The sequence below is a fragment of the Cucumis sativus genome, chromosome 4, assembly GCF_000004075.3.
Source record: "Cucumis sativus cultivar 9930 chromosome 4, Cucumber_9930_V3, whole genome shotgun sequence".
Classification (NCBI taxonomy): domain Eukaryota; kingdom Viridiplantae; phylum Streptophyta; class Magnoliopsida; order Cucurbitales; family Cucurbitaceae; genus Cucumis; species Cucumis sativus.
Window position 1 is genome coordinate 6,316,539 of NC_026658.2, and position 24,359 is coordinate 6,340,897.

General features: G+C 33.7%; 3 protein-coding genes across 8 annotated transcripts; 2 read left to right on the forward strand and 1 right to left on the reverse strand.

Moving 5' to 3' along the window:
- Nucleotides 1-239: 239 nt before the first annotated feature.
- Nucleotides 240-3,118, forward strand: LOC101222068 (14-3-3-like protein). 2 transcript variants are annotated; one of them, XM_004137148.3, is made up of 5 exons: nt 240-370; nt 1,090-1,601; nt 1,725-1,847; nt 2,146-2,262; nt 2,675-3,118. In XM_004137148.3, exons 2-5 carry the CDS (start codon nt 1,116-1,118, stop codon nt 2,738-2,740), a joined length of 792 nt encoding a protein of 263 aa, XP_004137196.1. In that variant the 5' UTR covers nt 240-370; nt 1,090-1,115; the 3' UTR covers nt 2,741-3,118. The 2 variants fall into 2 exon arrangements, with proteins under 2 accessions (XP_004137196.1, XP_011653343.1); XM_011655041.2 differs by having other exon boundaries at nt 351-487.
- An 876-nt stretch (nt 3,119-3,994) lies between these two features.
- Nucleotides 3,995-6,630, reverse strand: LOC101206746 (RHOMBOID-like protein 9, chloroplastic). 4 transcript variants are annotated; one of them, XM_011655043.2, is made up of 6 exons: nt 6,036-6,630; nt 5,468-5,663; nt 5,152-5,317; nt 4,793-4,963; nt 4,542-4,696; nt 3,995-4,412 (listed from the first exon to the last, which is right to left on the reverse strand). In XM_011655043.2, exons 1-6 carry the CDS (start codon nt 6,625-6,627, stop codon nt 4,157-4,159), a joined length of 1,536 nt encoding a protein of 511 aa, XP_011653345.2. In that variant the 5' UTR covers nt 6,628-6,630; the 3' UTR covers nt 3,995-4,156. The 4 variants fall into 4 exon arrangements, with proteins under 4 accessions (XP_011653345.2, XP_004137292.3, XP_031740072.1 ...); XM_004137244.3 differs by having other exon boundaries at nt 5,468-5,669; XM_031884212.1 differs by having other exon boundaries at nt 5,152-5,314; nt 5,468-5,672.
- A 6,445-nt stretch (nt 6,631-13,075) lies between these two features.
- LOC101206502 lies at nt 13,076-23,349 on the forward strand. 2 transcript variants are annotated; one of them, XM_011655045.2, is made up of 13 exons: nt 13,076-13,332; nt 13,452-13,580; nt 13,674-13,771; nt 13,871-13,957; nt 14,080-14,248; nt 18,678-19,391; nt 20,374-20,522; nt 20,611-20,808; nt 20,925-21,015; nt 21,089-21,257; nt 21,985-22,095; nt 22,190-22,286; nt 22,953-23,349. In XM_011655045.2, exons 2-13 carry the CDS (start codon nt 13,455-13,457, stop codon nt 23,026-23,028), a joined length of 2,085 nt encoding a protein of 694 aa, XP_011653347.1. In that variant the 5' UTR covers nt 13,076-13,332; nt 13,452-13,454; the 3' UTR covers nt 23,029-23,349. The 2 variants fall into 2 exon arrangements, with proteins under 2 accessions (XP_011653347.1, XP_011653346.1); XM_011655044.2 differs by having other exon boundaries at nt 13,076-13,580; nt 18,759-19,391.
- The last annotated feature ends 1,010 nt before the right edge of the window (nt 23,350-24,359 follow it).

Below are 24,359 nucleotides of genomic sequence, written 5' to 3' on the forward strand. Positions count from 1 at the left end.
AAATTGAGGGAGAGTTATAGTTTTTAGTGATAAAAGAGCGACACATCGAAAGCGCGTGGCTCCAGCGAAGAGTATCGTCAACAGATTAACCTCAGCGATTAGTTTGAAAACAGTGGGCCCGATCTTTTTACAACCAGCCGGCGACCCAATGAAGTACAACGCCACTTCCACATCGTTGACAGTCAACGCCTACGTGACAACCCTTTCTGTTAAAGTCCAAAAATACCCTGCACGGTTTCTCCTCTACCTACCACGTGTTTTTTTCTTATTGGACCACTCTCTCCAATCTACCATTTTAAAACCCCTCCCCAACCTTCCTCCTCATTTCCTGCTAATTTCCCAGTCTCTCTCTCGGCTCGATTTTCTCGAGGTAAAAAACCTTACTTTTTCATCTTCCACTTCTTTCTTTCTTCTTTCTTTTTCATTTTGTATTAGGGTTTCGATTTGGACTGGGTTTCCTTATTCTTACGATTGTTTTTGTTCATAGGTTTGACTCTCTCCCTTTTCCTCTTTTTCTCTTGTTGGATGGTGAGATCTAGGGTTAACGTGTAGGGCGACCTAAAGTTTGTTGCCTTTTTTCGCTTTTCTGTTTCTGGGATTTCTCAATTAATTGATCTTGATTTGCTTGTATGTGGGTCTGTTTTTTATTGCACTTGTTGTTTTAGTTTTGTTTCAGCTGACTAGAAAGCTTGAGGCAAAACAGAACTTGGATTCTCTCTTTTTTCTTTTTCCTTTTTTTTTTTTTTTTGCGTGGTTTTGTTCAAATTGTATTTTTGAATCCTTTGTGATTTAATTTGGAATCTTTGACTGATTCTGTTCCCTTAGATATGATTGGGTGGGTAAATGTTTGGTTTTAGTGTTGTATGGAAGATTGATGAATTTAAAGTGTACAGTTATCACTCAGTTTCTGGTCTTTTTGGGCATATTTATTAATGTTTGGATCCTATTGAAATGGATATCATAAGAATTTGGGTGACTGGGACTTGTAACAAGTAAATGGGTAAATGAATCCAGGAATTATACAAACTTGAATTGTAGTGTATGCGATCTAATTTGGCTCCTTTTTTTCTCTGTGAATGTGGAAAGCAGAGAATTATTAGTTTATTACATTGAAGATGTCGCCTGCTGATTCTTCACGGGAGGAAAATGTTTACATGGCCAAGTTGGCAGAACAGGCCGAACGATATGAGGAAATGGTAGAGTTCATGGAGAAAGTTGCCAAGACTGTGGATGTCGAGGAGCTGACCGTTGAGGAGAGGAATCTCCTCTCCGTTGCTTACAAGAATGTCATTGGGGCTCGGAGGGCTTCATGGAGGATTATTTCTTCCATTGAGCAGAAGGAAGAGAGTCGGGGAAATGAGGACCACGTTTCAATTATCAAGGATTACCGTGGCAAAATTGAGACTGAACTGAGCAAGATCTGTGATGGAATTTTGAGCCTCCTTGAGTCTCATCTCATCCCATCAGCCTCATCTGCTGAGTCAAAGGTGTTTTATCTCAAAATGAAAGGTGATTACCACAGGTACCTGGCTGAGTTTAAGACTGGAGCTGAAAGGAAAGAGGCAGCTGAGAGCACATTGTTAGCCTACAAGTCTGCTCAGGTCTGCCCATGCCTCGGATTTCTTTGCTTTCAATTTATATGTATTACTGTTAATATTATTAGATTCTGCTTTTGTTTAACACTTTGTTTCTGTTTTCTGGATGATTATTATCCATAAATACAGGATATTGCTCTCGCGGAATTAGCCCCTACTCATCCAATTAGGCTAGGTCTTGCTCTTAACTTCTCAGTGTTTTATTATGAGATCCTTAATTCGCCAGACCGAGCTTGCAATTTGGCAAAGCAGGTAATGCTCTAGTGCTCAACTACACACTTTGGTGGCAGTTGTTGTATATATTGATATGATGTCTTGTTTTCTGGTTGATTCAATCATAATTTTTTATTTGTAAAAATATTTTGAGGCCTTTGTTAGGTGAGGTCTATTTTGGTGTGTGCTTCATTGAATAATACACAAACAAAAGAAAGAGAGTTCTATTAGAGGGTCTCTAATTTCTTTTTATAACTCAATTTGGTTAGCTGAAGATAACCTTATTTCGCCCATGTTTGCTTATTCCTCTTTTCCTCTTTTTCTTCTTTCAATATAGGCTTTTGACGAAGCAATTTCTGAGCTTGACACATTGGGTGAAGAATCATACAAGGATAGCACCTTGATCATGCAACTCCTCCGAGACAACTTGACTCTTTGGACTTCTGATATTGGGGTAAGTAACGTGCTTATGCTCGTTCATGCTCATTTCTTAATGCATTACCTACTCAATTTTGTTATCAAGGAACGTCTTCCTACCATATTCAAGTTCTGTTTTCCACTTCTAGTGATCTTATTCATCATTGCACAACCTGGATTCTGACTGCTGTGTAGGATAATATTGTCCTATTGTCTGTAATTCTTTTGTATTTAAATATTGTCTTTAGATCCAAAGTAGAGAAAAACAGATCCATGAACAACAAACCTAGAAACTCCCAAAAAAATTTCATTAAAGCAATGTGGTACACTTGAGCTGGCTCTATGCCAATTGCCATCAATGACAAGTATAGACTTTGTAGGCATGTCTTGTCATGTTCTGAAAACCTGCTGTGTCTGGTCTGATAAAGATTTTGTGACAAATTTTGTAGGATGAAGCTGGCGATGAGATTAAGGAAGCATCAAAACGTGAATCAGGGGAGGGACATGGACAGTAGTTTGCGTTGTTGTTGAGTTGATACTTGATAGGAATTGTACTGTGTACTTTTTTTTCTCTTTTTTTCTCCCTTTTACCTTCTTTTCTTTTTTTTATTTTTCTTCAAAAGAAATGTGGCGACCCTGTTTTAGTGTTGTTAGTGCTACTTGGGTTTGGTAGTTCTGAATGAAATGTCTTTGATTGGCTTTGGCTTCTGACTCTTTTACCTCACTTGAATGGGATACCGTTCTAGAGCAGTCACTAAAGATCCAGAAGCATTGTTAGGGCCTTTGAATACTCAACAAGAGTATAATGTGTTTTTATTATTTATGAGAAGAATCTGTTGTTTGTTCGAATGCTATGAGAGATTTTTTTTTTATATATTTTTGTTTTGAACTTATTGATCAGCTCATCTATATTATCTATATACAAAGAGAGTTGGGTTCAATTCATTCCTTTCCCTCAATCACATTGTATCTTATTTTGCAACAGTCTTTGTCCTTTTTTAAAAAATATTGGTAAAATTCTTTGATCACCAATTGTTAGCTTCTTGATTGATTAATCCCAAACAAAAAAACAAAAAAATCAACCATTATTGAAGGATTAAAAAAACGAAAATATTACAGAGCAAAATACTCTTTTTGGTGTTTTTTGAGTTGTGATGTATTGCATTAGTTAATCTTAGTTTCAAAATGATTTAGAATGGGTTCAAGAGGTACTACTCTACAAATATATCCATTCAATTTTTCTCCCTTCCATTTTCCAATTTTTGTGTGCCACTGACCCCAATGAGTTCGTTTTAAGTATAATAAGCTAAACTGTTTTAGATAAGAAATAATAAACCAACTAAAAAGCCAATGCTTATAAAACCCTCATAAAAGAACATAATCTATAATTTGAAAATGAATCACAAACATTTCCTTGGGTTGAAGATTCATTTGGTCACTATTTTATTTAGATTTAAGTATTCTGTTTGTTATGGCATTTTAAACCTAATCATGGAAGTTGAACTAAAATGATTCAAACATACATGTGTGTATACTGTATATATATATATATATATAACTTTAAAAAATGATTTAACCTCCTCCATTTCTCATCTAAATGGAGATTCTTTGTCCTATTAGGGATGTGTTCCAACAGAGCTTGGATCGAAATAACAACGTTTCTAGTTTAACTTTTGAAGAAAAAAGGGTTGTAGTTGTGATAGAGGTGTCAGGTATGAATCGAAAAAGGGATTTAAAGTTTAAGTAGAATGAGATTTGGAGATTAGTTATGTTAAAATGAGACAAAATTGTAAACTAAAACTTAAATAGAAGGTATATAGTTATCTTGACTGTATATCATGCCCTTGCAAACCACACTCTAGAGAGGCACATATAATATTTTGACAATATATACAAATATTTTCTTCTCAACAAACCATAACTAAAGTAAATTAAAGTTGAAGAACACTCAAAAGTCCAAAGTGGTGGAAGGGAGGTTGAATAAAGAACACCAAACTTATGAATCCCATTATGAAAAGAACAAAAAAAGCCAATGATCTGCAAGGATTAGCATATTTCCTAACGAGCTTTATTCCCTTTTCTTGGCCTCTTCTTGAAGAAGAAGAAGAAGAAGCATCATTGACCTCCACAATTGGGGATGTTAGAAACCCATATAACATTCCACTAAAAGCTGCTCCTGTGTGAGTCCTACAATTAATTACAACACACCACCAAATTAACCAAACATTTCTATATCATCATCATCATCATCATTGTTTCATTTTTATGCTTTAAACTATTCCACTCTTTGCTAAATGAGAGATTTTCTTAACTTACCATTCATCAATGGGACCGATATTGCTTAAGATGGAACTTATGACAGCTGCAACTAATGCTTTCAAAAACATCTTGTCTGAAACATCCTTTGTCATAACATCTTTGTTCTGGAATTGGTAACTAAGCCAAGCTCCAATCATTGCAAACACTGGCCCCTGCTCAAAGGGTGCAATATATAGTTTACATTAAACAATAACCATCTCAATAAATATACATGGTTTTGTCTCGTAAGTGTTTTTGAGCTAGCTTACCGTCCCCCCCACAGTTGGATCGGGAGTATGAAGAAAGCTGGTGAGATTACCAGAAACTCCTCCTAAGACATAGATCAAGAAAAATGTAAAGGGACCATATTCTCTACAAACTTGGCGGCCAAATGTAAGAAGTGTCCAACAACTGAGAGCAACGTGAAGAACCCCTGAATGCTGCATTTATAAAGAGGTTAATATAGGCAAGGCACTTTTTTAGTACATTCAAAAGAAATTATTTCAATGCCCAGATCGAGAAAACACTTAAACTATGTTTAAATCGACGATTTTCTAAAGACAAAGGAATAAAATGTCGAAAACAGTTATAGAATGGAAACACGAACCGAGTTATATCAATGTTGTACCAGAAACATAGGTGTAACAAGCCTCCACCATTCTCCTACTAGAATCAGCTCATTGATCTTTGCTCCATATAGAGAAGGAAGTGAAAAGAGTTGTAGTTCTGAGTTTTTCACTGGACTGGCTACTTCAAATAAGAAAACTGCTATATTTATAGATACCAAAGCACTTCTGCATATATATATTTCCAAAATCAACCTATTAGAACATATATTCTGCATCAAACGTTACTAAATATGAGTTTGGGATGACTTATGAAACGTATTTTTCTTAAAGAAAATCATTGGTTTTCGTTAAATGAATCGTAATAATGAACCTTACATCAAATAGAGATCACAAACTTCTTCTTCTTGTAGTTGAGTTTTGTTTGGCATGCTTTTGTGAATCATACCACTCAATTTCACATGTCGTATTTGCAATTCGTCATCTTTAACGCGATCTTCGGAAGGGGATGTTGTGAACACCAATTTGCCTTCTTCTTGTTCATCAAAACTAGACAGAGGATGTTTGTGCAAACCTGTATCTGCTATAGATATCAAATTCTGACATGGCTACAAATTGCTAAGATATTAAATGCTTTAAAGGTTTCTATGTTGGTTCTATTTTTCTTTTTCTCTTGAATTATTATGAACTTTTAACTAGTTTTTATAACTGACATTTGCATTTAAAAAAAGAAAAAAAAAACAATTAAAGTTGGTGTCTCAACTTGCATCAAGTATGAACTATACCGAAAGAGGATTTACTTTTTATAACTAATAGAAACAAAATGAATTCATGATAATAATATATAGATATCTAAACTTGCGATATTTTATCTGCTTAAACTTTTGAATTTAATGACAATGAAACAATAGAACAATATCTAGAATTTGGATAAAAAAGAGTTTACCTTTATCAACTTTTTGAAAATAAGCATCAAGCAATTGAAGCTCCTTCTTTGCTTTGAACTGACCTGTATCAAGAACTTTCATCTTCTTTAAAGAATCTAAATTTTTCCTATCCCCAACACCTTGAAGCCTTCCAAAATAAGAACCCAGTGATCTCAATTGCTTCTCATTAGTACTACACTCCCAAACCTGACTTAATTTTTCTGATACTTTTGAGTGCTCAAAATCCAAACCATTACTGCATCTCACATGGTGCAATAATGCTTTCAACCCTCTTCTCGACTTCCTCGCTCTCGTCGAGATCGTAACGACAGACGAATCGTTATCATGTATTTCCCAAGTATGATGTTTGGAGTAGGAGACGAAAGTTGGTAGATTATCCTTTGAAACCACCACATCCCATTTGCAAACACATACTCTCTTATTAGGCTTGGAAATCGTTTCGTTAAAGTTTCTTATTTGGAAAAAAGTGGGAACAACAGCCATCATTTGAACCTTTGAGTGTATATTTGAGCTAATGAAGAAAAGGGAGGAACATATATTTAGAGGGTCAGTTAGGCTTTTGGAGTTGAGAAGGCTTCCACTAATTTGCATGGGACATTGAGATTTTGCATATATAACTTCATTAAAGATGATTGGATTTTAAAAAATCTAGGTAATCTGCCTTATCTCTATTAATCCATTAATAATATGCCACATATGAGACTGTTAGACTGTTATTGGTCATTTGACCACATGAGAAATCTAAGTAGAGCCCATCAAAGCAGTAGATTGGGTTGTGATTTTGAAATCAAAGTTTTGGTGTGCCAGGTTTAGCAGTAGGGGTCAAAACAATTCTCAACCATCAGCTTTTCTAAACTTTGTCTGGCTAAGAATTTAGTGGTGGGGGCATTTTGAAAAGAATATTGTGTTGTATTTCATACTTTTCATTGCAAAATGGTGAACTTTATAGATTTTATTAATGTTTTGGACAGATTGTAGATGATGAAAATAGTTTATCAATCTTGAATGACTTGTAAGGAAGAAAAATTCAACACGTATTATACTAATGAGTGGCTCATGTACTATGTATGCTTAGTCACTGTTCCTATTCCTAGTTTTCTATTTATGTTGTGTGGAGGAATCAAAGTGTTTTTTTTTTCTTTCCTAAAATGTTAAACTTATAGTTTGAAAGTTAAGCAAGTTAAGTTATACACTAATTACTATTTAATTAAATAGATTGGATGTATTTAATTATATTTAGGTTGAGAGTTTGTAAATCTATAAATAAGTGAGAAAATACATTCATAAAACGAGTTACATTCAAGTATTTGTGAGAAAATACATTCATAAAACGAGTTACATTCAAGTATTTAAGAGATGAGTTATGAGACTTTTGGATTTATCTATGAAAATTTCAATTTATGGAACTCCATAACAATACGTTTCATAGCATAACAAAAATGTAACACCCCCTCCTAGATCACCCAGTCTTAGTCCAAGAGACGACATGAAGTCTATAGACACCATTCTCTTTCTAACGATATTCGTTCACCCTGCTAAAACTAAAACTAAACTAAACTCGAAACATACACACAACGAAAATAAGAATAAACTTATATCATTACATAATGAAGCCCAAGCTTATAGAAAAACCACAAGTCCAAATTAGACATAAGCACAATAACAAAATACCAAAGTTTATACAACACAAAGATAAACCATGTACAACCCACGACTAAAACTATTGAAACAAACTCAGGTACAAACTAAAAGAAATACTAATGTATAACATATACTATAGTTATGAAACTAAAGCTAGACACTAGTAGGGATGAAATCAAGCGCTGGGTCCACGAGCTTTACCTTAAAAGTAAAAAACCTTTTTGGAAAGCGTGAGCTAAAGCTCAATGAGTGACTAGTTTTAAAACTAAACATGCTTGTTAAATCATGAGTAATAAATATGGTAAACAAATGCATGACTTTCACGTCACATAACTTTCACCGATTAATTTTTTATTTTGAAGCAGTTGAATAATTGAAGAAGACATGCTATACAATCAATTGACAGTATTAGTTACCTTTGTCTTAACTCATTACACAAAATAATCTAATCAATTATGCAAAAACAAGCAATCAAAGAACTTTAATCAAACAAATGATTTAGTTTTTCCAACGATGCTTTAGAAGTTTAAAGTAACAGCCACCGAAGGGTGATCAACTACTCCTCTCCTGATTTAAGACAATCTCATCTAATAACTAATATCAGAATAACTCATATTCTAAGTTCTTAGCTACCGTTGTTCGGTTAAGGATTCATTAACTAACTTAATTCATCTCGTAAGTGTGACCTTACCATTTTTAGATCCCAATGGTACGCTTCAACAGGCTACTGAAAGGAAAGACAATCGATGAAGATTAACCTAAGAAACCCTATCCATTTCTGGAGTTTGCCTTGTTCCGATTTCTATAGCCAAACCCTTCGAAGGGATGGTTGCGTTAGAATGACATGCAGGCAGATCATAGAAATCTCATGGTGGAACCTAATGGACAGAGACCGTAAGATACGTTGACACACATCCTTCTCCCACTTACTATGAACATTTTTCCTATTCACCTTGTTATTGACCCATACAAATGATGATCTACGCTTCGTCTTAAGGAGGACTGTCCTTCCTTCCCCTGTTCGAAATACATCTCAGAATGTCCGAAATGCACATAACCGCTCAACAAAGGCCAATGGGAAGGCCCGCGTTTATCTCTTGTCGAGTATGTTTGACATACTAAGCAAGAAACACAAGATCATGGTCATTGCATGTTAGATCATGGACTCCCTTCAAGAAATGTTTAAGAAGAATAAATAAAAGGCAAATAATTTCTGCTAATAACAATACATTTCTTTTACATTTAAGATTAGGTCACATTAATCTCAATAAGATTGTAAGATTGGTAAAGAATGGTCTTCTAAATGAGTTAGAAGATGATTCATTGCCCCCATGCGAATCTTGTCTTGAAGGAAAATGACTAATGTTGTCTTGAGTCTACAAATTAATTCTCCAAATTGGGACACCACCCGTCGAAGACCTCCCTATCTCTTAAATGAGATTGGTTTGTGGGAACCAATTGGAATGGGAAAAAGTATAGAGATATTTGAGATAAACTATTTTCTCTTTTATCTTTCCAGAGACCAAAAGCATTTACTTCTTTTTTTTCTTGATAAATTCACTAGGGAACCAATTGGGATGGGAAAAAGTTGAGATATTTGAGACAAACTATTAAGAGCAAAAACATTGACTTCTTTTTTCTTGATAAATAAGTTAAAGAAAACTATTTTCTTTTAGATATTTATAAATCTATTCCCTTCTTGGAATATGAAAAGAAGTAAGAGAGAATCATGAGATTCTATTATCAAATCTATTAATTAATTAACAATTAATCAATTAGTTAATTATTAATTAAATCATATTTAACTAGTATTTCATTCAAATCTTATTTGAATGAATATCTCTCCGATATTTTATAGATTTATATTAATATAATTAATTAAATCATATTTAATCAATATTTCATTCAAATCTTATTTGAATGAATATCTATCTAATATTTTATAGATTTATATTAATATAATTAATTAAATACTATTTCATTAATATTTCATTCAAATCTTATTTGAATGAACATCTCTCAAATATCTTGTAGATTTGATTAAATAAAACTAAACTATTAATTAATTCTCTAAATAATTAATAGCTAAATTAAATATCTTATATTTAACTTAAATTAAATTTGAATCATCTTCAAATATAAGTTTCTCTCCTAACCAATAATTTTAATATGAATCCAATTCACATTAAATTAATATTTAAACTCATTCAAATATTTTTTCTCCCATAAATTAATTTTGAATCGTATCCAAAATTAAATTTATATAATAAAGTTTGATAAACTTTATATTATAATGCATCACTATACATTATACTAATTCCCAAAGTAAATTTGAACATTTCAAATTACAACCAATATAAATAAATTTCATTACCTTTTACGAGCTAGGAAGAAGACCTAATGGACCTACAGATTAGAAGCCACAACGATCTGAGATTAATTGGCTAAACTCATTAACCACATTAATCAATATTAGTTAAATGTATGTACACTCTACTAAAGACTCACAACCGAACTCTTCTCACTATAGACCAACAAGAGTACGTTAATCCTTTACGAGTGTTCGTGATACCAGTTGGGTCAATTTGCCCTTTTACCCTTAAGTTTCCTATAATTCTTAAATATTGGTGCTTCTATAATGAACAACCTGTTTATAGTCCTACCAATAAACATAAACCCCCTCTCATGTCATAGAGAGGGTAAGACCCTTTATTCAAGTCCTGGAAACACCATTTAAGGGAACACTCATCTACTTACCTTAAAGTAGAGAATGAGTGAATTCGATCTGTGTAATTATATTTCCAGCTCCCCTCTCGATCTTGTTCCCAAAATGATAAGCTTATTGAGTCGGTGATCTGACCACTCTCATCGTACAAATCAAAGAACAATCCCTCGCGAACAGAAGTTCATAACACACTTAAGATTAAGACTAAGTTACCAAGGTTATCCTAATGAAACATAAACTAACTAGTTAACAAAGTTACATCTAGTGGTTACTATTTTGTGGTTCGATCTTATGCAAACTCATTGTATAGGATATCCTCACCCGCATGTCACCTACACGTATGTGTTGGATCATTGTGTTTGTATCAAATACAAAATGAACCGTATCCATAATGTTACTAGGATAAGGTATCTAACCTTATCCATATACTATAAATCCTTTAAGATGATCTCAAACATTGATCCGTTTATATCTCTACATATTGTTCATGATTCATCAAATAGTTGAGGATGTTAGTTTATTGGATTTGAGTTATTAAGACAAAACTAATAATATAACCAATAACACTTTATTAATAATGGTCAATGAATAATATTTACAATCTATGAGTTTTAGGACATAAATCTCAACACATCTCACTTATCTTACCTAATTCGGTTCAACCAGGCCAACTCAACCCAAATTAATATATATATATATATATATTTATATTTATATTATATATTTTCTTATTTATTTAATAAAACTTAAAGAAATATTTAGGTTAAGCCTAAGGTGTCCCTTTCTCTTCTAGTCTTCCTTGTGCGTGCTTTCCTCTTTTCTCCATTTTTCTCCATTTCTCTTCCCCGCGCCACATCTTATCTCCTCCTCTTCTCAGATCTCAAATCAGTTTTGTGTTGTTCGTCTTTGTCGTTCATCTTCACCACCCGTCTCCCTCTTCTTAGCAGTCCATCTCCTCATCTTCTCACTCAGTGTTCTAAGTCCTTACAACCCGACAATTCAACTCAAACCCAACTCATATTTTACGGGTTGAGTTGGAAACTTAATTCTGGTTATTCAAGTTGCCAACCTAAACAACCTAAAAATATGGAATAAGTTGAGAGTAATGTCTCCCAACCCAATCCAACTTGTTTACACCCTTACTAGGTGATAAAGTTACGATTCAAAGATAAGAGTGAATGTTCTAGCATTTCATTATTGAGGCATTAGGGCTGCTCAGATCGTGTTCACGTGCCACAACGCAAGGTTCAGAACGCATTGTGGAACGGGGTGTGACAAGGGGATAACAGAGAAGACTCATCTGATTGTTCATAACTCATGTGAGGGAGAACTTTAAGCTTCAAAGGTAAGTGTTAAAAAAAATCTTAATTTCAACCTATATTCTTAACATGCTCAATCCTTAAAATTCATGAAATCTAGGGTGTCTAAGGTTGATTCTCTTCTTCTAGCATGTTAATTTAACTTTCAACATGCTCGTCTCCAACCACCATCTATGGGTTCCCTTCTTCCAATTACTGAAAGGTTCTAATAACAATTGATATAGCAAGTTAAAGGTATTAGGCCAAATCCACGACCAACAATATGAAATTTTTTCCTAAAAAGAAAGAATATTTTTTAAAGAACAATGTTCTTATATTCAAAATATGACCAGTCCCAATAACAACCATAATTTGGCTATTTACTAATTAAACACCAATTGATCTAGATTAAGAATACAAATAAATATTAACTAAAATATACTAATTGTATTACAATTCTCCTTGTCAATATTATTTGAAACACTTACACCTCATTTAACAATTACAAAGTGGGTCGTATCCGCGGTGTTACCATCATAACGCACCCAACTTCTATCCATTTACTATTAGACCTTTTAGGTGATAACATAAACGCGAACCAATTATATATCAACTACATACTGTTCAAGTGCCATTCTATAACTTTGGATCTTAGTTTATTGAATTGAATTAATGTTATCTAAACGTTAAATAAAATACCTATGATTTTATTAGATAAATAATCTGTGTTTAAAAAACTACAAACCAGGAGATATATGAGATTTAAAACATCAATTCCAACAATTACACAATGTGTCTCTTAAGTTTTTGTTTTCATTTTTCAAAATCTAAATAATCACATCATTGACCTATTTATGTTTAAAGTTAATTCCAACCAGCCTTTAGTCAAGTTACTAACTATGTTATCTCAACGACTAAAATCAATCATAATTAAGATCTTAAGAATAAAAGTGTTAGATTTTAAAACATAAAGTGTAAATAGAAACTAAATCCAAAACTTAGATACCAAAAGAATAATTTTTTTAATTTTAATATAGGATAGTTGCAAATTTAGCAATTAAATTCAAAATAATTAAGTATATAACATTTTAAAAAAATACAAATATAATAAAAAATTTCAAATTTTATCAATGATAGAAGTCCATCACTGATAGACCATGTTGTAGCGATACAAGTGATAATTTTGCTATATTTACAATTTGTTTTGAAATGTTGCTATATTCTTAATTATAATTACCATTTGGATTTAATATTATATTCTATTGGTATTCATATTCTATGTGGGCCCTTCCTTTTGGATCTCGCAACAATTTTGAAGTTAAAGAGTCCAAATTGATATTTTTTTTTCCCTAGGTGAAAACCCTAGCACATGGTCCAAATTTTAAAGTTGAGGGGGGAGGAAACCAAATTGAATCCTCCACAGCATAAACAAACACCGTAGCCCAAAAAAATTTCGCGGTTCCCTAAAAGCTTTGGTTTGCAATACGGAAATGCATTTCAGTTCTACATCTTCAAAAGTGGCGGGAAATCCTTCATTGTCCGAAGCATTTCGTTTCAAAATTCCTTTTCACTCTCAATTTTTTTCCCGCCGGAACACATGAATCTCTTCAACAAATAACTCTCCCCAATCCGGTAATGCCAGTCATTCGCATCTCTAGCGTCTCCCCATTTTTTCAACTTATCATTTATACCAATTCCCTCCTTCTGCCGCCTGAATTTGAACCTGGGTTTTGACGTTTTTGCTCTCACAGATAATGGGGAGCAAGAAGAGGGCTGCTGCCGATGATAACGAACACAGAGCCAAAAGGACTAAGTCTCCTGGAGTTCGAGTCGTTGGGGGTCGGATCTATGATTCTGAGAACGGAAAAACTTGTCATCAAGTAATTATTGAACTCTGTGTTCCTTTATTCTTCAATTCTTTTTAGCTGTTTTGAAGGTCCGTTCTTTCTTATTGTTTTTATTGAACGCTCTAGTGCCGACAAAAAACCATGGATTTTGCTGCATCCTGTATGAACATGAAAGAGGACAAGCTGTGTACCATAAAATTCTGTCACAAGTGCCTCCTAAACAGGTTACAATCTTAATTTGCCGTGTTTAGCTTATTTTAAGTTTATATGGTGTGTATGAAATTCACATTTGTATTGAATGGATTTCGTGGAAACTATATCAGATACGGAGAGAAAGCAGAAGAGGCGATGCTTATGAAAGACTGGAGTTGTCCCAAGTGCAGAGGCCTTTGCAATTGCAGCGTGTGCATGTAAATTTGGAGCTCTGATCATTGTTCTTTTCTTTATCCAATTTTTATTCGAAGTTCTTAGATTGAAATTGATTGCATGAACTCGGGTGATCTTGATTTGATCGAGTATAGCGATTTTTCAGGAAGAAAAAAGGTCTTAAACCTACTGGTTTACTAGTGCGCGCAGCCAAAGCAACTGGGTTTTCTTCTGTCTCGGAGATGCTTCTTGTGCATGGTTCTGACTGCTTAGATCAATATAAAAATACAATAAGCAAAGCGGCTTCACCAAAAAAGCAGGCTTCTGATGACAAGGTTTGATTTTGTTTCTTTGGCTGTTACGTATCCTTTTTCACGTTGATATATAAATGCTGTGGATGCATTTCTCAATGTTAATGGAGTTCTCGTGGAGACATTCTAGGTTGAGTTATGCAGTATTTTGAAAAGGACTCTACCTCATTTTCGTCTCCCTCTTTCTATCTTTTCTCCTCTATGAGTGCATGATGCCTTTTCCTGCCATGTTAGCTTGATGGTTTGTAAAACCATGGCGTTTCTGTTGGAATTACTTGAATTTGTTATGTGTCGCTACGAACAACCCAGTAAGGGGATCTAGCTGGGTTTAGAGAAGTGCATATAAAAACTTTTTAACCTAGTGGCACCATATTGTGTTTTGAAAACATTCTCTCTAATAATATTTGTTCTCCCTTTACCCATAGACGTAACTAACACCTTGTTAGTGAACCACGTATATCTGTATGTCAATCTTTACGTTCTTCTATTGCTTAATTGTTGATTTCGTAGCAGTTTCACTGTGGAATGTTTGGAGGGAGAGGAATGATCAGGTCTTTTGTGGTAGAGAGAGGGACCACAGTGAGGTTTGGACTTTGATTAGATTTCATGTGCCTCTTTTGTAACTATTCTTTGTACCTAGGCTGATTCTTTGAAACCTCTACTTTTGGTCCTTCAAAGAGGGATACTTGGTTGTCCTTTCCACTTGGATAAAATGTCTCAACCCTACGTTTCTTCACCTTTTAGCCCAAAACAGAGCTTGGGCTTCTGTTGATTCTGTTATTGTGAAAATTAGCAATGGAATGAAAGCTGACATGAAAGGACTGATGTACTTTTATATGAAGGTTGGTTAAAGTTTAGGAGCATTCAAACTTTTAAGGTATTAGTGATTTCTGTGGTGGGATTATGAGGCCATGGCAAAAGTAGTCTTCTTTGGTTGCTTATATGGAAACAATTATTAGAGTTAAAAGATTTTTATTGTTGTTTTGGCTTTGTTGAGAGTGCTCCAACAGGACGACTCTTCCTTCTAATGATGTAGCAACTTTTGAGGTTATTTTTTTTATAAACAAATTAACTCTTAACTTGGAAGCTAGAAGGAAGTTAGATCTTTGGTATGAGTTCTTTTTTACTTCTTCTTTTTTTTAAAAAAAGAACTAGGTATATAGATTCTTTAAATACCGGTTGATGTTTGCTTATGATGGTATAGGCTTATGGCTTTATCTTAGTTATGTGGAAACACAAACTAGAAAGGTAAAAGCATAAAAGGTTCAAAAAGAGATGAATGAGGACTATTAAGTAATTCCCGATAATTGGATTTAGCAACCTTGTTGAGGAACAAGACCTTTAGATATTTTTAGAAAAGGAAACATAAAGTTTGATTGATAAAATGAAAAGAGACTAATGCTCAATAACCTGAAAATAATAAGTAATCAGTTAGAGGAAAAAGCTTTTGGAATGGAATACCTTGACAATCAAGAGCAAGAGTAAAGAAACTCGTTTCTAAACTAGTGATTTGAATCACTCCACAAGAGGTTTGATAACATCATTTGAATGTCTGTAGTTTGCAAGTTCCGAAACACAAGAAAGTGCAATATGAAAACTTATCTCACAACAAAGCTAAAAGAAATCTTAATTCATTAACCTTTCTCATTATGTTTATAATGGAGGAAAAGAGGGCTTTATATAACCTTTCAAGACTCTAAACCAAAGTGGCCAAAAAACGACCAAGAGATAAAATCTTCAATGGCTTACTTATGGAGGAAAAAGGTAACCCGAACGAGTCACAATTCTCCACAACTCCCCTATAAAAACAAGGCTTAAATGATAAACAGAAACTTTAGAACTCTAGGACATAGTTGTACAACCTATAGACCAGATCTTATTCAAGTAAGGTTGTGAGAAACAGAAACTGAAATTTAAACTAAAACAGTGTAATAAAAAGACGTGTTATCCTCGTAACCATTCATGGAGTAGCTTGAATTAAAGTTTTGTAAAGTTAAGTATGAGTTTATTACATGCAATTTAGAATGCATTCAATACATCTTCATCTTGAAGCTGAAGTTTGCAAATCATGTGAAGGACTCTACATCTTCTAGAATCTCCTTTGTCGAGTTCACTAGAGTTCGGTTATAAATGATTAAAGCTTATCGTAGCTTATTGGCTCTCGAGCTTGTAATTGGCCCTTGGTGCATGACAATTGATGTTCCTTAGTTCACACCTTATCCTCCCCCTTTTGAGAACAACATCCTTTGAATCATTTTATCATTAATAAAGAAGTTTGTCTCCTTTTTGAAAAAAGAATCATAGTCATCACCTACATCGAGCGTGCTCAAATCAGCAACATTAAAGGTTACATTAACACCATACTCACCAGGTAAATCAATTTTATAAGCATTGTCATTGATGCACTTTAGAACTTGGAATGTTCCATCTCCACATGACAAAAGCTTGGATTTCTTTTAGTTGGAAATCGTTCCTTTCACCCCAAACCCAATCTCGCGGGTTGAAGTCTAAAATCTTGCGTACCTTATTTATTTTTGAAGCAGCCATGAAATTTTCCTTCTCAATTTGCTCTTTACTTGTGCAATTTATGACCAAACACAACCTTAGCATTTGCATCATAACTCACAGATTTGTTGGGGGGCATAGATAATCAAGGCATGGGCATTAAAGGGGACTACCTCCATCTTTTGTCTTTGCTTGAGGACTTGGTTTCAGAGAGGGGAGAAGGGATGTCAATGTTTGGAGTCCTAACCCTAGTCTTGGTTTCTCGTGCAAGTCCTTGTTCACCTTGTTGTTGGATCCCTCTCCCACTGGAGAGCCTGTTTTTTATGTTGATTGGAGGATCAAGGTCCTTGGAAAGCTGAGGTTCCTTATTTGGCAAGTCTTGCTTGGTCGTGTGAGCACAAATAGGCTTGTTAGGAGGAAGATCTCACTTGTTGGGCTTTTTTGTTGTATTCTTTGTTGGAAGGTGGAGGAAGACTGCGATAATCTCTTTTGGGAGTATTAGTATGCATGGATTATGTGGAACTCTTTCTTGCACGAGTTTAATGTTAGTTTAGTTGGCTAAAGAAGTTTTGCACGATGATCAAGGAGTTCCTCCTCCATTCACTTTTCAAGGAGGAAGGTCGCTTTTTTGGTTTGTTGGGGTATGTGCTGTGATTTGGGATATTTGGGGTGAGAGGAATGATTGGGTGTTTACCGGTAGGGATATAGGGACCCAAATGAGGTATGGTCTTTAGTGAGATTTCATGTGCCCCTTTGAGCTTTGTTTTCAAAGGCCTTTTGTAATTATTCCCTTAGTAACCCCTTTTTTAGGTGAGGTGTTTTTGCGGACTTGTGTTTTTGGATGTCCTTGTATTCTTTCATTTTTTCTAAATGAAAGTCGTTACTTTTATAAAAAATCAAGCCATGGGTCATAAACAGTTTCTAAAAGAGTGCATTTGGTAGTAATATGGACAACCTTACTACATGCTAATTTTATGAATGGTAAACATTTAATTTTATTTACTACATCTTTTTTTTAAATAATTTTTTTCTCTGTACAATTTTTTAAATGGTATGCTTAGAAGCTAGTTAATATTTAGCTATTTATTTCTCTATTTTTGAATTTGCTATTTATGTAAATATATTTATATTTCAATGTTATTTATAAATTTGAAACTTATGATACACAATATTTTTTGATGCACAATATACTAAAATTTCATTTCAATGCGTTATGTTTCACGAGTTAATAACTTTGGTTCTATTAACTTCCTCGGTTTGACCATCTGTTCAAGGATGGTTTGACCATCTGTTCAAGGATGATAAGTAGTTGAGGACACAAGCTTAGTTCTCATTTAATTTCACAACACCCCAATAGTGGTTTAAAAATTTAACATCGCTAATCATTGTTTTTGGAATGCCATGTAATCTCACAACCTCCTGAAAGAATAAGCCAACAATGTGTTTTTCATGGACGGATAGGTTGGGTTTTGCTCATCTTGTAGCCTTTTCTTGGTGTCTTTCATCGAACTATTATACTAATAATTCTATTTAAAACATTTTCTTTTAGTGAAACCTCAAATTGATAGTTGCGTTTTCATTAATACAAGTCTTTTCTCATGTTCTGATCTTTCTCTTTTTTTCTCAAAGTAGGAAAAATTATGTTATAATTTTTTTTTGCTACTTTGTTAAGATTTTGAGAGAACAATTTTATTTATATCATTTGAACTAAATTTAAATTGAATTAGAACAATGTAGTTACACAAATTACAAATCTAAATTAATTATCCTTCAATTGTCACGTCTTTTCTCAATGGATTTTAGGTTGTTTTATGTGGTGTATTTTAATATATGTTTCTCTTGTTTTCTACCAAAGAAATATGCATGTGCGACAGGGTTTTAGATTCGAGGTTTGGTTCCGATGCCTGTATGTGCTTTCATTTACAAAGATCATATCCGTTTTCAACAGGAGTCTGTCATGATTACACCAAGGAAACAAGGGAAGGAAAATTCTTTAAATGGAAATAATGAATCAAACTTGAATTTGCAGAAACAAACTCCAAATTTTGATAGAAAGAAGTTGAAGGAAATGAAGCGTGAAGAATTGAAAGAAATATGCAATGAAAATAAGGTTGATGCTAAATTCTCGAAGAAGAGCAGCACAACAAAATCCAGCTTAGGAGAAATTTCTAAGGAACAAACAGAAGCAAATGGGAGGAATGATTCTCTTCCCTCAAAGAAAAAGGGGCCCAGAAAAGGGACCTCTAAGGATGCTGCCTCCGATGTTAGCACCCCCAAAGATGCTAGAGAAAAAAACAGTTCGGGTCATGAGAATGCCAAAGCATCAGATGTTGCGGAAGAGGAAGACAAGAGGTCCTCAAAGGATGTTCCTTACCATTTAATTAAAGCTGGAGACGAAAAAGAAGAAAAAGAGTTGCATATTCACAAATATGCCAACACATCAAAAGATGTGAAAAATAACAAAACAAAGGTGCATGACAAGCCTCCGGCAAAGTCTCAGGAAAATAAAAAATGCTCTGTGAATATTCAGAACAAGGAATTTGGTGCCAGTGTTCCTTTCTCTCCAGGTTTAAGGTTAACAACTGTAGCAGATATCGAACTGACCACAGATGATGTTGGTCATGCACTGCAGTTTTTAGAATTCTGTGCAGCTTTTGGAAAGGTACAAGTGTTTTGGTTTTAATTAATTATTAATCTAAAATTTACTCAATCCTCCAACTGAAAGTCTTTGTTCAATTTTGAAATAAAATTTTACTGACTCAATCGTGCAGTCTCAGAGTTAGAATAATTAGAATAGTTTTTTTGAGTTAAAATAATAAAACAAGGTATATGTGTTATTATCTTTTACTGGATGTTCAAATGTTAATCAAATGCCATTGTGCTCAAGTCTTGGGGCTGTGATATTCGATGATTCAGTTATTATATAAAACTTGAATTTTATTATTGTATGATACCATGAATTGGAAACTAGATTAGCTATGAAATGGGGAAATTGTTAGTTTATTATGAGATCTTCATGTGTTGAGTACGATTTATTGATTGTGTTGTTTTCTCCAACATTTTATTATTACTATTAAATAAGAAACTCTGAGCGATGGTTAAAGAATCTTAGTAGATAATTTCTATGCATTGAGCCAGAAAGAAATTCTTTTCCATGTTCAGATTGATAATTATGTGTTATACAAAAGCCTGAAGACATTCAGAATATGAAGTTAAGAAATGATCTCTGCTCGATAGTGCATGCAAGCTAGAAAAGAATACAGGCTAATGAGAACAAGAATTCTTAAATTACAAACAACGCAAGGGTTGAAATAAATGCCTGTGTTCTCTTGAAAATAACATATCATAACACTTTCAGATTACATTATTGACACTTGATTAATGGTCAATCTTAAATCAAGAATTTAAACTCTCTTCTGAGAACACTGCACCTGCTAGTTTGACTTGAATATAACCCTATTTCTTATCCTCAAAACATAAGTTTCCTCTAGGTCATTTATAGATCATCCATGAGCATAAAATATGAGCGACAAAATGTTCTTTTCTAGTACTTGTTGAATTCTGTGTACGAGTTCATAGTTTTGTGCCACTGACCGTGTCTGTTGATTTTCTTTTCCTTTGGGATCCTTTTTATTCGTGGATAGGCTCTTAATATAAAGAAAGGGTATGCTGAGTCTGTACTCAAAGACCTAATGCGGGAGAGAATTCAGAGAAGATGTCGAGTGCATGATTCACTCACTGTTCGATTTCATATTCAACTCTTGTCACTGATATTGAAGGATATGGATGAAGAGTATGGCTATAAGCCGAGACTTTTACTTCTATTATGTGATTGGATATATACTCTTTAGTCTTTAATCTTTACTGTCATGTATTCTTAGATCTGCAATCCCTAGTCCCACAAATGACAGAAGCTCATGGTTGCTGGCCCTGAAGAAATGCATTTCTGCATCCCCATTTAAGTCGAATGATCTGAAACCAGATTACTTTGATGGAGGTGACAATTGTTATGATGACTTAGACTTCTCAAAAAAGCTCAGACTATTGACTTACCTATGTGATGAGGCTCTCAATACTACGTAAGTAAAGCCATTCAACATGCTATTTGAACAGGTTGAGGTGTTTTGCTTTCCACACGTTATTCCCTAGTATTTTTTTTGGCTGATTGTCAAGTTTCATTCTGTTTTCCTTCCAGAAAATTGAGAAGCTGGATTGAACAACAGAATAGTAATTTTTTGGAGGAACAAAAGGAAGTTAAAGAAAAACTTGCTGCACTGAAGGACAAGGTGACTAGATTGGCAGTGTAGTCTATAAAGCTTGTAAGCAATTTTAGTCTCATTTGTCTTTGTTTCATAACAGGAGAAACAAGCTAAGCAAAAATTGCAAGATGAATTGGCCAAAGCTCTAATTGCAAAGAATGGCGTTCCCCTTTCAATTGCAGAGAATGATGCTATTATTTCACAAATAAAAAATGATGTAGCTGAAGCTCAAGCTGAGAGGCTTGCAGCTTTGGAATTGGCATCTAAGAGTATGCTCTGAAATTATTTTTCTCTTGCTGTCGTCATTATTTGTCTTGTTTAATTAATCTATGTCTGTCGTTTCATCAAAATGAGAAATAAGGACAATCATTTGTCAACAATTAGGATTTGACTTAAAATGTGTTGCTTGGGTTTAGAAGTGGGCTTCGTGGTAGCTTGGTGCGTCCCTCAGATCATATAGAAATTGTATTCAAATTCTTGTATGAGCAAGTAAACAGTCACTAACTTCAAGCTGTTTAATTGATACCAGAATTCTGTTTAGTTGAAATTGAGGTCGTGAATTCTTCTGGCGCAGATAGTAAATGAAATAGTTGAAGCAAGATCGGATTTTAATTTTGGGAAATTGAAATTTAAACGTTTTTTTTAGATTGACACAATAGTAAAAAAGGATTTCAGTCGATAGTGGACTAAAACAAAATTGAAGCTTGGTACGCGGTCTAATATTCTTGAGCGTTCAATTGGTTAACCTTTAGGCAGAGCAGAAATTTGACATCACATGTTTCGGTTATGTGGGTGATGTAAAACCATGCTGATGTTGTGGTTTTTAATCTTCGTTCTTTTTTTCTGCCCTTAACATTCTGTATTACCATTATTATTATTATTTTGAGGGTGCATGAATCTTATTTGTTTCTGAAGAAAGTATACAGAGATTATTAAATGATTTTTGGTCATTCATCTTTTAATCTGGCGGATTTTAATAGATTATTGATTTTGTAGGGAGACAAAGATCATATGCTACAAGGACAGTTCCCGTCATGTTGGATGTTAATGGTCGTGTATTTTGGAAATTAAGAGGCTTTGCTTGTGAAGGGAATATTCTGCTGCAAGGTTAATTTTGAATATGTCGTGATTTCAGCAGGATCCCTGAATTATCACTTTTGATCTTTTCTTTTTTGTTTCAAAAAATATTTTTAATTGTTAGATATGGAAAGCTGGGGATCAGATAATCCAAGCGAAAAGTGGTTGATATATAAAGACGAGCAGAAACAAGAGATAGAAAAATACATTTCTTCTTTAACGTGAGTATTACTTTCCAACTTATATTTGTTATGACACTTGTTAGTTTAGAACTTGTTTGGTAATGTTCCTATAAGCGTTTGGTAATGTTCCTATAAGCGTTTGGTAACTATCCTTATTTCTCTTCCTGTAAAATATAAATAAAATAAAATGCATATAAATATGAAAATAAATATAATATATAAGTTGTTGATATTTTATTTGAAAAACTTATTTTCTCGTAAATTATTTTCCATTTTTAATTTAAAAGTTCGGGGAATATAAAAACAAAAAATTGTTACATATTTCTGTTTTTTCCTTCAATTAAAAAGAAAAATAAGTAGTTTTTCGGCTCAATATTGATGCTAAATAAATAGTATTTTAACGTTTCTAGATTTCTCGGAGATTATGCACAAATATCTCAAATATTCTGTAACAATACTTTCTTTTGTATTGTTTTCTCCCATCTTTTGTATTAATTTCTTCTACACTTCATGACTATTGAGATTATGCTGTTCTGGATTTCCGATGTTAATTACCCTTGCCATTTGCTGCAAGAAATATGCTTTTCCGTGCCCATCGAGCTACCGAGTATAGTAATATGCAGAGTATTTAACTCCAAAATCTTTTATGTTTTGCTACTCCAAATGTTTTGTTTTGTTTTTAATTGTGCCCTTGAATCAATTCAGGTTTAAGAGGCCTAAGTTAGTGGAAAAAGTTCAGACACTTCCAGGTGGAGGTAGTGAGACAGCTTCAGCATGTTGAGGTTTGCCATCTCTGAGCCAAAAGATTAGTAGTCATGTCACTAAGCTTTGGTTTTGTGGAGCAAATTGCCAAAACAAATGATTTAAAAGATCTATTTTTCAATGTGCTTCTCTTCTAGATGGAAAATCCATATCCCTTTATTTTGTAACATCTCAAGAGAAGCAATTCACTGCTATTTTAACAGAAGAGGAAAAAAAGGGAAAAAAAGGATAGCCTCAGCTGATTCTGTGTTTGTGTATTTGTACACTTGAAAATGCTTCATAGCAATTCACTTGTTCCCTTTCTACTTTTATTATCATTATTATGTACCCTTCTTTTATATGTTTAGCACACATTCAAGCCAACTACCTGTTTGTAATATGATGTGCAACCAAATAAGAGATTCCGTGAAATTAGATCAAAGATTTAGGATGTTGAACAAAATAGTACATTGAGAGCAACGACAAAATAGTTGTGATCAACTGGGATGCAAATCCTGTTGTTAGTTGCTCTTGAAGGTCAACACAGTTCCTCTACTTAGATGTGCACTTGTTCGAACAAGGAATAGAAATAAAAGGAAAATGTTTAGAACAATAGTAGAGAGTTAGAATAGGGAGATGATGCACAGATTCTTTTGGATGCCAAATGATAGATGAACTGGAACAAGGATAAAAAGAAATTCAAATAATTAATTGTTTTTTATATTAAAATTGTCTCGAGCACCTGCTTGCTTGTCTTGAGACGTGACGTGCTGTCAGATGAAATCGTTTGTCTCCTAAACAAACTCAACTAACACATGACATGGAAATGTGTAATAATCAACAACATAAGTCTTTTAACTTGAAATACTTTAAACCGTGTGATCCATATGAAATCTTTATAAATTGTATCATGAACAATGAACAAAACATGAAGATATAAGTATTTGAACAACCACAATTCTATTATAAAACAAAACAAGTTGGCCTGACAAGAGTATATTCAGCACGCGAAGATCCACAATATGTACCTGAAAAGTGGGAAAACATTTTGAAAAAGTAAGTCGAAAGATTTAGTGAGCAACGGTTTTATAAAACAAGTTTCCATGAACATTTTAGTATAAAATCAGAGCTTGAATACATTTATCAATAAATAGTGATAACATGAAGCTTGAAACATTTGCATAACTTTCTTAAGATAGTCCTTCATAGTCATAGACAGTATCCTTTCGTCCGAAGATGGGACAGTCGATGAGTAACTAACCCTTCTTTTTTAAGTCATAAAATTATACCATTTTTGATGGCCTATAATTAAAAATAGGTTAATCAACCGTACCATTAGTATGAAGTTAACCACATATATACAATAGGTCT

Excerpts from the sequence above, each read along its gene's own strand:
- LOC101206746 (XM_011655042.2), bottom strand. The coding sequence starts at position 6,627 with ATGCAAATTAGTGGAAGCCTTCTCAACTCCAAAAGCCTAACTGACCCT. Across the intron at positions 5,318-5,467 it reads GTTTGTGATCTCTATTTGAT|AAGTGCTTTGGTATCTATAA; the intron begins GTAAGGTTCATT and ends ATATATATGCAG. Across the intron at positions 4,697-4,792 it reads ATCCAACTGTGGGGGGGACG|GGGCCAGTGTTTGCAATGAT; the intron begins GTAAGCTAGCTC and ends CCCTTTGAGCAG.
- LOC101206502 (XM_011655045.2), top strand. The coding sequence starts at position 13,455 with ATGGGGAGCAAGAAGAGGGCTGCTGCCGATGATAACGAACACAGAGCC. Across the intron at positions 14,249-18,677 it reads AGCAGGCTTCTGATGACAAG|GAGTCTGTCATGATTACACC; the intron begins GTTTGATTTTGT and ends CGTTTTCAACAG. Across the intron at positions 22,287-22,952 it reads AAATACATTTCTTCTTTAAC|GTTTAAGAGGCCTAAGTTAG; the intron begins GTGAGTATTACT and ends GAATCAATTCAG.
- LOC101222068 (XM_004137148.3), top strand. The coding sequence starts at position 1,116 with ATGTCGCCTGCTGATTCTTCACGGGAGGAAAATGTTTACATGGCCAAG. Across the intron at positions 1,602-1,724 it reads TAGCCTACAAGTCTGCTCAG|GATATTGCTCTCGCGGAATT; the intron begins GTCTGCCCATGC and ends CCATAAATACAG. Across the intron at positions 2,263-2,674 it reads TTTGGACTTCTGATATTGGG|GATGAAGCTGGCGATGAGAT; the intron begins GTAAGTAACGTG and ends CAAATTTTGTAG.